The sequence below is a fragment of the Mobula birostris genome, chromosome 6, assembly GCF_030028105.1.
Source record: "Mobula birostris isolate sMobBir1 chromosome 6, sMobBir1.hap1, whole genome shotgun sequence".
Lineage (NCBI taxonomy): Eukaryota > Metazoa > Chordata > Chondrichthyes > Myliobatiformes > Myliobatidae > Mobula > Mobula birostris.
In genome coordinates this window covers 33,843,779-33,857,721 of record NC_092375.1, presented here as the reverse complement: position 1 = coordinate 33,857,721, position 13,943 = coordinate 33,843,779, and the positions used below count along the sequence as shown (strand labels likewise).

At 43.3% G+C, this 13,943-nt stretch overlaps 1 protein-coding gene across 5 annotated transcripts in view; it reads left to right on the top strand.

The window, feature by feature from the left end:
• Nucleotides 1-252: 252 nt before the first annotated feature.
• LOC140198922 (uncharacterized) overlaps nt 253-13,943 on the top strand; it is a 332,378-nt gene continuing 318,687 nt past the window's right edge. For all 5 annotated transcript variants that reach the window (XM_072260177.1, XM_072260176.1, XM_072260175.1 and 2 more), the window contains exon 1: nt 253-395. In XM_072260177.1, the coding sequence (XP_072116278.1) occupies nt 317-395 (79 nt within the window). In that variant the 5' untranslated portion in view covers nt 253-316. The remainder of the gene's footprint in view (nt 396-13,943) is intronic.

The window sequence follows — 13,943 nt, the reverse complement described above, 5'->3', positions numbered from 1 at the left end:
TGGAACTGCAAGGAATTTTATTTTGGCAGCGGCGCATACTCTACATAAATTTTAGAACTAAAAGCTACTCTGTAAAATGAACTTATTTTCCTCATTTAGCAAAAGTTATCAAAACTAATTTCAGCAGGGTGTTGGCAAGGAGAACTTACACGACTTTCCAGAGGTTGCCAATTTCTACCCCCAGTTTCTGTGTGTGGCGTCTGACGACGCAGGGTCTCCTCCCACCAGTGCTGATGGTGCTTTACTTTAAGCTTCAGGCTCACTGCTGATCCAGGTCTCAAAGAGAAAGCTTCTCTTAAGCCTGCTCCTCCGCGAAATGTCTGTCAAATTTCTTTTTGTTATCTTCGGCGGGATTGCTCTTAGCCTGGTAGAAAATGCAAGGATTTTGCCTCGAGGTAAGTGGAGTTGCTATTCCAGCTCGTGGTGCAAACCTGAGTTGCAAAAAAATTGTTTTCGTTTTAAATGACTGCCAATATTTAATACCCTATTTCCAATCGCTTGCAATGTTCTCCACTTCTCTTCTGTGCTTGGCAGAGGAGTAGTTCCATTATTTATTTGTGGAGATTGTTTTAGTGAATATTACTGTGAGAGTCATCACTGGTGAGCAGCAGCCCGTGCTCATTGGACCTTCCTATAACCACTTGTGCAAACTATCCCATGTGGGAATCGGTGACATAGAAAAGTGGACCCCTGTCAGTTTTTACCCTGTACTTGGACCAATTCCCGTTGCCCTCTAACTGGAATCAACCAATTGACTTGGGATCTTGATACCTGAATGGGTTAACCAATTATTTACAGAATCACTGGGGGAATATAATGCTAACATTTATATAATGACTTAAAATGAACTTTGTTCTTCACCAATCATTAAAGGTATATTGTTTTAACCTCATATTAAACTTGTTTGCAAACTTGTGCGTATGCAAATTAAAATCAATTCCTTACTAGCAACTCAGAACAAAGTTTTTTTTTCAGGTAATGCTGTGATGTTTTTGTATTCTACTTCAAATTTAGATATTCCAAATTGTGAGGAGCATAATTACTGTGAAGAAATGATAATTTACAAATCTTTAACGATGTGCTGCCAATTACTTTACGTTCAGTTGCAGAAATTAGGAATGTTTGGATCCTGGAAACATTGGTGGTGAGAAGTAACTTTCAAGCATATTACAGAGCCTGATCATATAATCTAGAACACAGGGACTGACTCTTTGAAGTCAAACATGATATCGAAGTAGACTAAATCTTTTCTATCAGTACATTATCCATATCTCTGCATTTCCCATATATTCATGACTCTAATAGTCTCTTAAACAACACTATTGTATCTGTTTCCACTTCTATCCCTGGTAGTCTATTCCTGGTAGCCCATTCCAGCATCAATCACTATGAAAAAAGCTTGTCCTGCACATCACGTTTAAATGTTCCCCCTCTCACCTTAAGTGTATGCTCTCCAATGCACAATATTTCTACCTTGGCAAAGACATTCTGATTGTCTACCTTATTTGTGCTTGTCTTAATTTGATAAACTTCTATCAGGTCTCCCCTCAGCCTCCAGTGCTCCAGACAAAACCATGCGAGTTTGTCCACCCTCTCCTTGCAGCTCATACCCTCTAAACCAGGCAGCATCCTAGTGGACCTCTTCTGCACCCTTTTCAAAATCGCCACATCTTTCCTGTAATGTTCAACTTGAATTTTGGACTGACAAAATTGCAGCCAAATTATGAACAATTAGCTGTCCAGGCCTGAGCTCTTTTTTTCATTTAATGGTGTTATTGTGAATTATTGAGGGAAATTATATGCTTAATATTGTGAACATTGGCCTCAAAAGTAAAAGACCTGCGCATGTAATAATATATAGTGAGACCTTAGTGCCTCTGCAACCAATGGACTAGTTTTGAAGGGTTATCACATCTGCAGGAAATGCATCCACAAATTCATAGTCAGCAAGCTCTTGCAGGCAACTGTGTGATAACTACCAGGTAATCTGTCTTTTAATGATGTTGACTAAGGCGTAAATATCATCTTCAATGAGGAGATGTGAAGATGATCTCAAACTTCTGTATCTTTTTAATTCTTTCAGTCACTTTGGAGTCTTTGAGTGAGATTGGCAATGTAGTGCCAATTTGTACAGAATCCTGGACATGTGCAGTTCACTTTGGATTGTCACAATTTGGCTTCAAGTAAGCCATGCAGACAGGAGAGATATTAAACTTTTATACTATTTGGTCTGGGCTAGATGTGTAAAATGAAGACATTCTGCACTATATCCTGATGGATTTATTAACTTCAAATTATAAAGCCTGATAGTTTTGAATTTTGAACTATTATATTTGCACATATGTATATTGTGGCTCCAATCCTATTCATTTCCTACATTTATAACAGTAGTTCCTGTTTCTATTACATGTATTAGTAATGTTAATTGTTCTTTTGTCCTTCCACCTCTAGGGGTGCTGTGGTATGAGTACTCAGCTTTATCTTGTTCAGCCTTTTATTACAGGGCAGCTGGACTGCATAGGGTCCCAGTTGCTATTTTCAGCTTCTTGGAAGTGAATGTAATAACTTTAGTACCATAATTGTATATTTATCCACATTAGCATTAATCTTGTTGTTATGTAGTCTTCATTATAGGTTCATGGAAACAGTTGATCATTTAAAAAAATCATTAGTTTCTCTCTATTTACTGCTTGAATTTTGAATGTTTTCTTTTAGATATTCCATTCCTATTGACTATAGGAAAAATTTTATTGTCATGAAATGTATATAATGAAGAAGCAAAAATTGGAGTCCTTTTAGAACCAGCAATAAATTAAATCTTGCAATACCTGTGAAGAAAGAATGCATTTAGTATTTATGACAGTCTTGTTGTCAGAACCAAATCTTTACAACAGCTTCCAGTTCTGATGCAGGTATATATCTGAGATTTAATATTTTGCTTTTCATTACAGAATTTGCCCGGCAGTGGAGGCATTTCCAGTTTTATTTGTTTGTGTTGTAGCGTTTATGAAGTCATCAATCTGAAATGCCCAGAGGACAGCCTTACTAGGAGTGAGGATGGGTCAGAGGAATGATGCTCCGTTTTTATGGCCTTGCCTTCAAGCTTGGATTCTTTATGAGTTAACCATTTATTTGGAGCATAGAATTGAGACATTTATCCAGCCACAAGAAACTACGATGCTGGAATCTGGAGGAAAGGGAGAGCTGCTGGGGGATCTCAGCAGGTTAGGTGGGATTTGTAGAGGGAAGCAGTCTGTCCATGTATCAGATTGAACCCTTTATTTGGATTGAGTCAACTGTCCGTTTCCCTCTGTAGGTGAGTTCCTCCAGCAGCTGACTTGCTGAGTACCTCCAGCAGCTCATTTCCTGTTTGATGTATTTATCCTTGGGCTGTGAAGTCCAGAAGAACTGCTGATAAGTTGCAAATCTTTTTTAGCCTTGTTCAATAATCTTTGTAGAAAGTGCTTTACAGATTTTCAATGCAGGTCAAACCGGTGACCCTGATCAATATACACTGATTTATCAAATATCTAGGACAATTCAATAACCATGAAAGGAAGATATTAACAGTTATCAAAAACTCTTCACTCATTCTCTTGTTTGGGTTTCTCACTTTGCCAACAAAAGGGTTAAAATCTACATGCGTGCACTATGAATATGAGTGCTGAGGTCATGCCCAACAATGGTGTTAGAAACATCAGAAACATATTTGGCTACTTGTGAAAGATTTTCATGTGGTGAGTGGAAGACAAATTAGATAGCATGTTTTTTTCACAGCTTATTATGCTCTCAACAATGTTTTGAAGAAAATGCACAATTCAAAGCCAAGCTAATTGTGGCTGGAAACAGAATACAATTTCATCAATGCAATCAACTATTGCTAACTGATACTATCTGCCATCCAGATCGGAAATGGAAAATCTCATTGTACCCTCAGTATTTTCAGAAAAAGTTATTCCTGTATCTCTCAAACCGGAATTTTTTTTGCATAATGTGTGCAAAGTAATTAAGTTAAGCTATTGGAAAAAATAATAGCATTATGAGGAGTGATATGGAGAGAGGCAGAATTAATGTTAGTTATCTCTTAATTTCTACCTGGACTCGGATACATTTAGAAGTGTAAGGGGTTTCTTCTTTTATGTTAGAATAAAATGGCTTCTTTGTTATGTTAACTGCTGAGAAAGTTCTCTCTCTAGCAGCTTGTTTGGGTTATATTACTGATATTACTGAGGTTTGTATTCATTTGCTAACCAATTGGGATAGATGTTATTCTTTCTTGTGTGTCTGTAAGCTATTGTTTTTCGCGGGTTTTGGGGGAGAAGGCGCAACAGGGACAGAGAGAGGAGACGCGATGCTGTAAACTGGGCGCGGGATGGACCCCGAGCGGGTGTCCGAGGCCCAGGGTCTTCGGCAAGGAGAGGAGACGAAGACGGACTCGTGTGGAGCATCTGGTCGACCACCGTGGTTGGTCCCAGACGGCGGGTCGAGGAGGTCGGACGGGATTGAATGGTGGAAAGAAGACTCCGTTAATTGAGCTCCAACTGTTGTGCATGAAGTGGTTGAACTTTGATAAGTTTGGCCCCTTTTACTTTTATATTTTATCTCTATTAATTACATAGTTCCAGTAAGATCTATAAAGTGTAATCATTTAATCGCATATGGTGTATTGTCTGTTATTTGGCGGGGTGGGGTACATCACACAGCATCCACACAAACTTGAATACCCAGTTTGGTGGGGCTGAAGGCTGCTCCCCCTAGACGAAAGCGAGTTGAGCGAGCCTGAGGCTTACCAGGGGGGTACACTTGGGGGCTTTGTCCGTGGACTTGATTCAGTGGGGTGCTGTGTGATCGCCCTCTTTAAATTATGCATGCGGCGGGGACGGAAAGCTAGTGTGCCTCTGTGGAATTGCTGGTTGTTACTGCATGCGTGTTGGGTGGGGTGGCTGTTGGTAGCCTGGAGGTCTTTGTTTGAGTTCAGACTAACACTGACAAAATGGTGGTGGGACTGCCAGTGTCTATTGGTGCCCCTGGTGAGGCGGGGCCATGGGCTGTCCATACTGTTAGGAGAGAGAGGAAAGAGTGGTCTGATTTGGAGGTAGTGTCTGTGAATAAATGTTCTAGCTATGGCAGACTCCACCTGGTTTTTGGGATATTGTCCACTCCTAAAGGGGAGGAGCCGTACGAGGTGTGGGCGGAGCGGGTCTCTCAGTTGTTAGATGAGTGGTAGTGCTCGGTTGAGGGAGAGCGGCAGGGATTGGTTGAAAGTTTGAGTAGGCGGCCTGTTGACGGTGTTAGAACTGTCAGGGTCAATTACCCCGTAGTGACAGCTGCCAGTTATCTGAAAGCGGGGGAAAATGCGTCTGGTTCGACTGGAAGTAAAATGCAGTGCCTGGGGGGGCTTTCCATGCCGGTGTCAGAAGATTGGGGAAAAGCTTTCAGTGTATCTTCGCTGGCTAGGAGAGCGGCTAAATTGCTTGCAGTGCCAGGGGGATCAGCCCCTCCCTCAGTTGTTCAGCTGATCAGAGAGGTGTCGGGAAACTTAGTGGAGGTCCAGTGGGGGAACGGCTTGGGGTCTCTGGGGGAGCACGTTCCCAGCAACGTACCAAGGAACTTCCGAAAGGAAAAGACCCTATTCCTGAAGGCTTAGAGGAACCACGTCCCCGTGTGTCGTTACGGATAGATGGAAGCTATGCTAAAGCCATCTTCGACACCGGGACGCAGGTCTAGTTGTTGTACAGTTTGTTTTACAACTGGTGTCTGAAGCATTTACCCTTGACAACATTAAGGGCACTGGAGAACTGGGGTACCAGTGCCACTGATTATCCAGAAGACAATTATTGGTCAGTGAAACTGGAGGTCATGGGGGCATTGTCTGTGCACCCAGTGTTTCGAGCTGCTTGTGAGGGTGTGTGTAGCAGCCTTGTGTCGGTACCGAATTTAAATGAGAGCCGATTGTGGTACGGCCTGGGGAAATTATCTGAGGGTGAGACCCTCCTAGTAGATGCTCCGAAATATCACGAGGGAGGGGAGTTGACCGCTGAAGACACCTCAGTGAGAGAGAGGTCGTGGCGACTGGCCCCTGTAGCCGTGGAAGACGTAGGTAGCGTGTGTGTGGATTATAGGACTCTGAACAGGCGCACTGTCATTGACCAGAATATGGTCCTGAGGGACGAAGATGCGATGGTCTGTTTGTGTGGTGCGATGTGGTTTAATGTGCTGGATCTGAGGAGTGGATGTTGCCAGATCCCGATGAGTGAGGCCGACAAGGTGAAGACGGCCGTTATAGGTCCCGTAGGATTCTTCCATTCCGAAAAGATGCCACAGGCATGTCCGGAGCCCCTGCAACCTTCCCGCGGGGCATGGGGAAGACCATGGGGGATGTGGAGGTGTTTGGAGTTTTGGCATATGTGGATGATTGCCTAGGGTTTGGATTCACCTTGGGGGACTATGATGTGACCCCAAGGAGCTGACGTCTCGACAGCAGGAGGCTGAAGAGGCTGCAGAGGCAGCCCAGACTAAGTGCTTCAGTTTGGAGAAAATCAAACAGCAGCTACTGATCGAGGAAATGAGGAAGAATATGGATTCGAAAGATGATGTGCTGGATGTGTGGTACATGCTGCCTTTCGCTAACTTCCACTTGATTGAGGAAGATACATTTGGCCCTTCTCCCACTGAGTCAGGTGTAGTGGGGAGGGCTAGCTGTGGGCAGCCTGGGTTACTGCAGGACCCTGAAAGAAAAGAAGCAGGGCCCCGGACACCGGACAGGGGGCTCCGAAGTGCAGTGAGGGCATGAGTGAGAGATTGAGAGAGGAGTTGGCAAGCAGACCCGAGGTATCCCCAGTAGTGTTGGAGCCTGAAGGGCTTAGGTGAGGGGGTACGGAGGTCTTGGAGGATTAGGAAACTCCCAGATAGGGTGGCCTATGTAGCGTCTGGGGAACAGGGCGTAAGGTCGACTGTTTGGGAAGCAATGTCACTGTTTGTACCTGGATTGGGTTTTTGTGTCTGCAGGAAGGGTGGGCGAGCTATTTAGAAGTCATGAGGACATGACTAAATTTGGTGGGGGGAGAGTGTAAGGGGTTTCTTCTTTTATGTTAGAATAAAATAGCTTCTTTGTTATGTTAACTGCTGAGAAAGTTCTCTCTCTAGCAGCTTGTTTGGGTTATATTACTGATAAGAGAATTGAATTCATTTGCTAACTTATTGGGATAGATGTTATTCTTTCTTGTGTGTCTGTAAACTATTGTTTTTGCGGGCTTTGGGACAGAAGGTGCGATGAGGACAGAGAGAGGAGATGCGATGCTGTAAGCTGGGCGATGGAACGGACCCCGAGCGGGAGTCCGAGGCCCAGGGTCTTCGGCAAGGAGAGGAGACAAAGACAGACTCGTGGAGCGTCTGGTCGACCACCATGGTTGGTCCCAGGCGGCGGGTTGAGGAGGTCAGAGGGGATCGAATTGTGGAAAGAAGACTCCGTTAATTGAGCTCCAACTGTTGTGCACGAAGTGGTTGAACTTTGATAAGTTTGGTGCCTTTTACTTTCCTTTTATATTTTATCTCTAATTACATAGTTCCAGTAATATCTATAAATTGTAAACATTTAATCGCATATGGTGTATTGTCTGTTATTTGGCGGTGTGGGGTACATCACACAGCATCCACACAAACTTGATTACCCAGTTTGGCGGGGCTGAAGGCTGCTCCCCCAAGACGAAAGCGAGCTGAGCGAGCCTGAGGCTTACCAGGGGACTACAGAAGAAATGAAAACTTTCCCTTAGTTCCCGAAAATTCTGTCATGGACTGGAAGGATGATAAGCCATGAATGTGTTCTGGGTCTGTATAGCCAGATAATAACTCACAGTCACTACTATTATCTATATTCAGAAAGCCTTTTTTTCCACAAATGTTTCACATCCATCTAATCGTGAACCTTGTTTTAATATCTCATCCAAGACATGCACACATCTGCCACAGCATCTATGTCCTGCATTTCCCAGAATGGATTCCAGTGGCATATTCCATTGTCCCAAATTCTTCTTTCCTGAACCTGAGAGGTTGTTCTCACTGGTCCTGCTGACAGCCAGGAAGTGCCTGAGAGGCAGAAGAGCCTCAGAGAATGTAACACCATTGATATGGATGGACCAAAACTAAACCTGCCCATGAAATTCAACTCGGAGCATTTATCTGGTGTCGGCCTCTCTCCACGACTATTGCTGCTTGTTTTTGGAGATCTGGGCAACACTGTCAATGGCAACTTCAATTGCCTGCCTTCTTTACCCTTGAGAGGGATGTAGCGAGTGACTTTCTTGAGTTGCTGAAAAATGGTGTCACTATGTTATTGGGGTAGGAAGCTCCAAGAACGGTTAGTATGTTTCCATGGCATGATGTTGTGTGATTGGAAGGGAATATGCAGGTGATAATGTTCCAATGTGTTTGAAGCCAATGTCCTAGGTGGTAAAGGTTGTGGATTTGGGAAGTGTTGTTGGAGTAGAAAACAGCATACACTATAGGTGCCTGCATCAGTGGTAGAGGGAGTGAGTTCCTCTATAGCTAACTGTTCTTTTGTGGGATGGCGTGGTAGTGTAGAGTTTAGCATAATGCTTACAGTGCCAGCTGTAAGGCCAGGGTTCAATTCCCACCACTGTCTCTGTGTTTGTACATTCTCCCCGTGACCTGTGTGATTCCTCCGGGTGCTTCTCGAACTGTGTTGGTTGTTAATGCAAAATAATACATTTCACTCTGTGTTTTGATGCTTCCACGTGCATGTGACAAATAAAGCTAATCTTTAAGCCTTTAATCATTTTTGTCTCAAATATTCAGAAGAGAATAACAATGAAAAATGAAATAAATAATAAAAAAAACAACTCAAATTAAGTGGAAGCACGAGATGTTTTGAGAGTATAGGAAAGTAAACAAGAATACACAGAATTTAAGAAGCCGATAAATTATTATTTCCTTTTATGCTGCCCATTCTGATGAGTGGCTCCAGAGATGTGACAGCAGAAACTGCAGCATAAGAGGGTACACAAGGAGTGGGAGGGGGTGAATCTAAGCTACTGTTCTTGAGCTCTGTTTCTAGTCCAGAATGGAGCAAAGCCCTGAAAACACTGGCACAGCTCGGGCAGCAAGTCTGATTCAGCCATTACCCTGGAATCCGGAAACCGAGCAGCGCTCACACTGAGAAACACTGTCAGAACCCAGGAGAACTGGGGCCGTAACGTGTGAAGCAACATGAAGCATTTGACTGAATTGATCAGCAAGTACAAAGTTCCTGTTGGAAAATGGATGATGGGAATATAATGCATGGCAAATAATTGATTTACGTCCGTTTGATGCAATGCAAAGATTTCTTGCTGCCAGTTCAGTGGCATGATTACAGCATCAGCCCATGCACTATCATCAAGGACTCCCATCCAGGCCATGCTGTCTTGTTGCTGCCGTTAGGAAGGTGTTAGAGGAGCCACATGTCCCACTCCACCAGTTCATGAACAACTCTTGAACCAGAGGGAATAACTCCACTTGCCCCAACACTGGACTGATTTCACAATCTATGGATGCAACCTTAAGTACTCTACAACTCGTGTTCTCGATATTTATTGCTTAATTTTTTTTTCTTTTTGTGTTTGCAGTTTGTCTTTTGCATATTGGTTGTTTGTTGTGTGCAGTTTTTAATTGATTCTACTGTGTTTCTTTGTATTGACTGTGAATGCCTGAAAGAAAATGAATTTCGGGGTAGTATATGGTGACACATATGTACTTTGATAAAAAATTTACTTTGAACTTTGAACATTGCAAGTTGTACTGATCAGTGAGCTAATTCTGTAACAATGGGGAGCTTTATGGGGAGGTGCATTTTGGCTTTAGTACCTGGTGTATGCATGTATGTATAAATATGAATGTAACAGAGTAAAACAGGCACAACAAATGAGAGATAAACTTTATTAAGATTAGTTTTACTTTTACATGTACACGTTTGCATCAAATCAGCGAAAAATTGCGCAAGTGTCACTGTGCCTCAGGCACCAACATAGCACCCTAGTTAGCTTACTAACCATGATCCTAATCATTTGTCTTTGGAATGTGGAAGGACACAGGAGCACCCAAAGGAAACTCGCGAAGTCATGGGGAGAATGTATAAACTCTTAACAGACAGCGGCAGGAATCGAACCTCAACCGTAAAGCGATTGCGCTGGCCTCCACACTACTGTGCCACTCTAGTTTGGAGCATTGTCTCCAACATCTCTTAGTAGAGGAAAAAGAGTATTTCTACCCATGAGGTGCTAGCATCTCCTTCAGGCAAATGTGATAAGTCTGGAAGTAGATAGCTCGAGGTGAATGGCCAAAATCAAACACTAGGTAATTGCAGTGTCTCTAGATGGCTCTGTATGCATTGCCAGGATTACTGCAAGTATCTTTAGATATACCCATACACAAATACAAGTCCTGATTGACAGGGATTGTTGGTAAGTTAATGATGCACTGCACCTACACCATTAACTTCCCAACAATCTCTGTCAGTCAGGACTTGTAGCTAACATTCATGTGCTTCTCCACGCTCTCTCATACATTTCATTCTGTTTAGATGCCTCGCATGCACAATCACCCCTAACCAGGCACATCACGCAAGTGTTCTTGGTGGTATTCAGTGAGCCACTTCTTTCCCAGCTGCAGGACAAATTATGATGTATTGTTATCAGCATCTGAGAGGTGAGTTACCTGCATAGTGCACCACCTCATTTCCTTGGAGATTAGGAAAAGCCTATGAGCAAAGGAGTGGTGGCAGCAAAAGGACTAAAACTATTGAAGACTGTCATCAATAGTTCTTGCAACACACCTTGTCCCCATGGCTTATTGGCCAAGCTCCACTGATTTACAAGTTGCAGATGGAGTAGATCCCCTTTGGCTTTGCTACCCTCGTCTCAACCTAACATTTTGTCTTTCTCTTCTCAGATAACAAGTAGCCAGGAAATAAGGTAAGAGCCAGAAGAAGACAAGGATATTCTGATACCTGACTTAACACTCTACATCCTCAGATAAACGCCAAGCTTGTCCTATTTTTACTTCATTCACAGGGGTGGAGTGTTTATTGCTTATTCCTAACTCCCTTATATTGTCAGGCTTATTAGGCCATTTTTTTAGATTATGAGGACACTCAGTCCTCGTTTATTGTCATTTAGAAATGCATGCATTAAAAAATGATACAACGTTCCTCCAGAATGATATCACAAGAAAACACAGGACAAACCAAGACTAAAACTGACAAAACCACATAATTATAACATATAGTTACAACAGTGCAAAGCAATACCATAATTTGATAAAGAGCAGACCATGGGCACTGTAAAAAAAAAGTCTCAAAGTCCCGATAGACTCATCATCCCACGCAGGCAGCAGAAGGGAGGAACTCTCCGTGCAATGAACCTCCAAGCACCGTCAACTCGCCGATGCAGCACCATTGGAAGCACCCGACCACAGCAGACTCCGAGTCCGTCCGAAAACTTCGAGCCTCTGACCAGCCCCTCTGACACAGCCTCTCCGAGCGCCATCCTCTGCCGAGCGCTTCGACCCCGCCCCAGCTGCCGAGCAACAAACAAAGCCAAAGACTCGGGGCCTTCTCCAGAGAGTCTGGACCACACAGTAGCAGCAGCAGCAAAGCAGGCATTTCAGAAGTTTCACCAGATGTTCCTCTGTGCTCTCATGTCCGTCTCCATCAAATCAGGATTGTGCACGGCACCCTACTTGACAAATAACAGACATCACCGGAGCAGCTGCTGTGAGCTTTCTGGAGGTAGTTCTTAAAATATTATGTATTTGGAATCAGACAGTAAGCACGTTCCCTACTAATAACCTAGCGGATTCCTCATTACCATATTGAAACTAACTGTTTGCAGATTTAACTTCCAGAATTTTAGTTTTCCAACTGCTATGCACTCAGTGGCCACTAGATTAAATACCTCCTGCATCAAATAAAATGGTCGCTGAGTGTATGTTCATGGTTTTCTGCTGCTGTAGCCCCTCTACTTTAAGGTTCAGCATGTTGTGCATTCAAAAATGCTTTTCTGCAAACCACTATTATAAAGTGTGGTTATTTGAGTTTCTGTCACCTTCCTATCAGCTTGAACCAGTCCGGCTATTCTCCGCTGAACTCTCCCATTACAAGGTGTTTTTGTCCACAGAATTGCTGCTCACTGGGTATATTTTGTTTCTCGCGCCATTCTCTGTAAACTCTAGAGACTGTGTGCATGAAGATCAGTGGTTTCTGAGATGCACAAACCACCACTTCTCACACCAACAATCATTCCACACTCAAAGTCATTTAGATCACATTTCTTCCCCATTCTGATGTTTGACCTGAACAACAACTGAACCTCTTGACCATGTCTGCATGCTTTTATGCATTGAGTTGTTGTCACATGATTGGTTGATGGATTATTTGCATTAATGAGCAGGTGTACCTAATAAAGTGGCCACGGAGTGTATGATCCTTAGTTTGGGTTTTTGAATTACATAATCACCATGCCAATGTAAACTGTAGAAGTTAGCTTTAAAAAGGTTTATGCATGAAGTGAGTCACTAACATTGACTAATCTGAAGCCAGGGCAGAAGAAATGGTAGAGCAGGTTTATACTTCCTAGGAGGGAATTATTGCTCAAATACAGTTGCAGATGAAGCAGATGAGTACTTACAGTAAATGGGGCAGCCCACAGAAGAAACATGCAGCAGATCACCATGAAATGGTTGCTGCGTAAGGCAAACCCTTCAGAAAGCTTATGTGCACTTTTCAGCATCAACCATGCTGCAGGACTTTGCATGGAGCTTGGAACTCAGCTTTTCCAGCAAGGATATGCTAGACAACACCAGATGCACAACTGTGGAGTTAGCTGCAATGCAGAAACTGATAACATAGTCATAGTCATACTTTATTGATCCCGAGGGAAATTGGTTTTCGTTACAGTTGCACCATAAATAATTAGATAGTAATAAAACCATAAATAATTAAATAATAATATGTAAATTATGACAGGAAATAAGTCCAGGACCAGCCTACTGGCTAAGGGTGTCCGACCCTCCAAGGGAGGAGTTGTAAAGTTTGATGGCCACAGGCAGGAATGACTTCCTATGATGCTCAGTGTTGCATCTCGGTGGAATGAGTCTCTGGCTGAATGTACTCCTGTGCTCAACCAGTACATTATGTAGTGGATGGGAGACATTGTCCAAGATGGCATGCAACTTGGACAGCATCCTCTTTTCAGACACCACCGTCAGAAAGTCCAGTTCCATCCCCACAACATCACTGGCCTTACGAATGAGTATGTTGATTCTGTTGGTGTCTGCTACCCTCAGCCTGCTGCCCCAGCACACAACAGCAAATATGATAGCACTGGCCACCACAGACTCATAGAACATCCTCAGCATCGTCCGGCAGATGTTAAAGGACCTCAGTCTCCTCAGGAAATATAGAGGGCTTTGACCCTTCTTGTAACCAATATTTTTTCATTACAGAAAAATGATGTGTTACTCGAGGATTGTGGTGCTACACTAGAGGCTTGGATTGCTTCCATTGTGGTTCTGGTTCTCTTACTCAGAAAGCTTTGTGGGATGTTGCAGTGGTCCTGCAACCTGTCCTTCATTTCAATGCATTTTCTCCAGGCCAGTAGCATTAGCTCTACGGGGCACAAACTTGCAGTCCTTAATGAAGATGAAAATGTTGTTCATCTAGCAGCTGCTACACTGCTGATACCCTCACTTTTACAAGCCAGCTAGCCAGTCCCAATCACAGACAGAATTTCAAGAGAGTGGATTCTGAAGGCCTGGTTTGCAGCCTGGTTCACTTCAAGTGCCTTCCACCGACCATGATGCAGACACTGAGACAACAGTACAAAGGATATTGGAAGATGGGCACTAAGAGAATGGACAAGGGTGATAAGTTGATATATCCAATGGGTGTT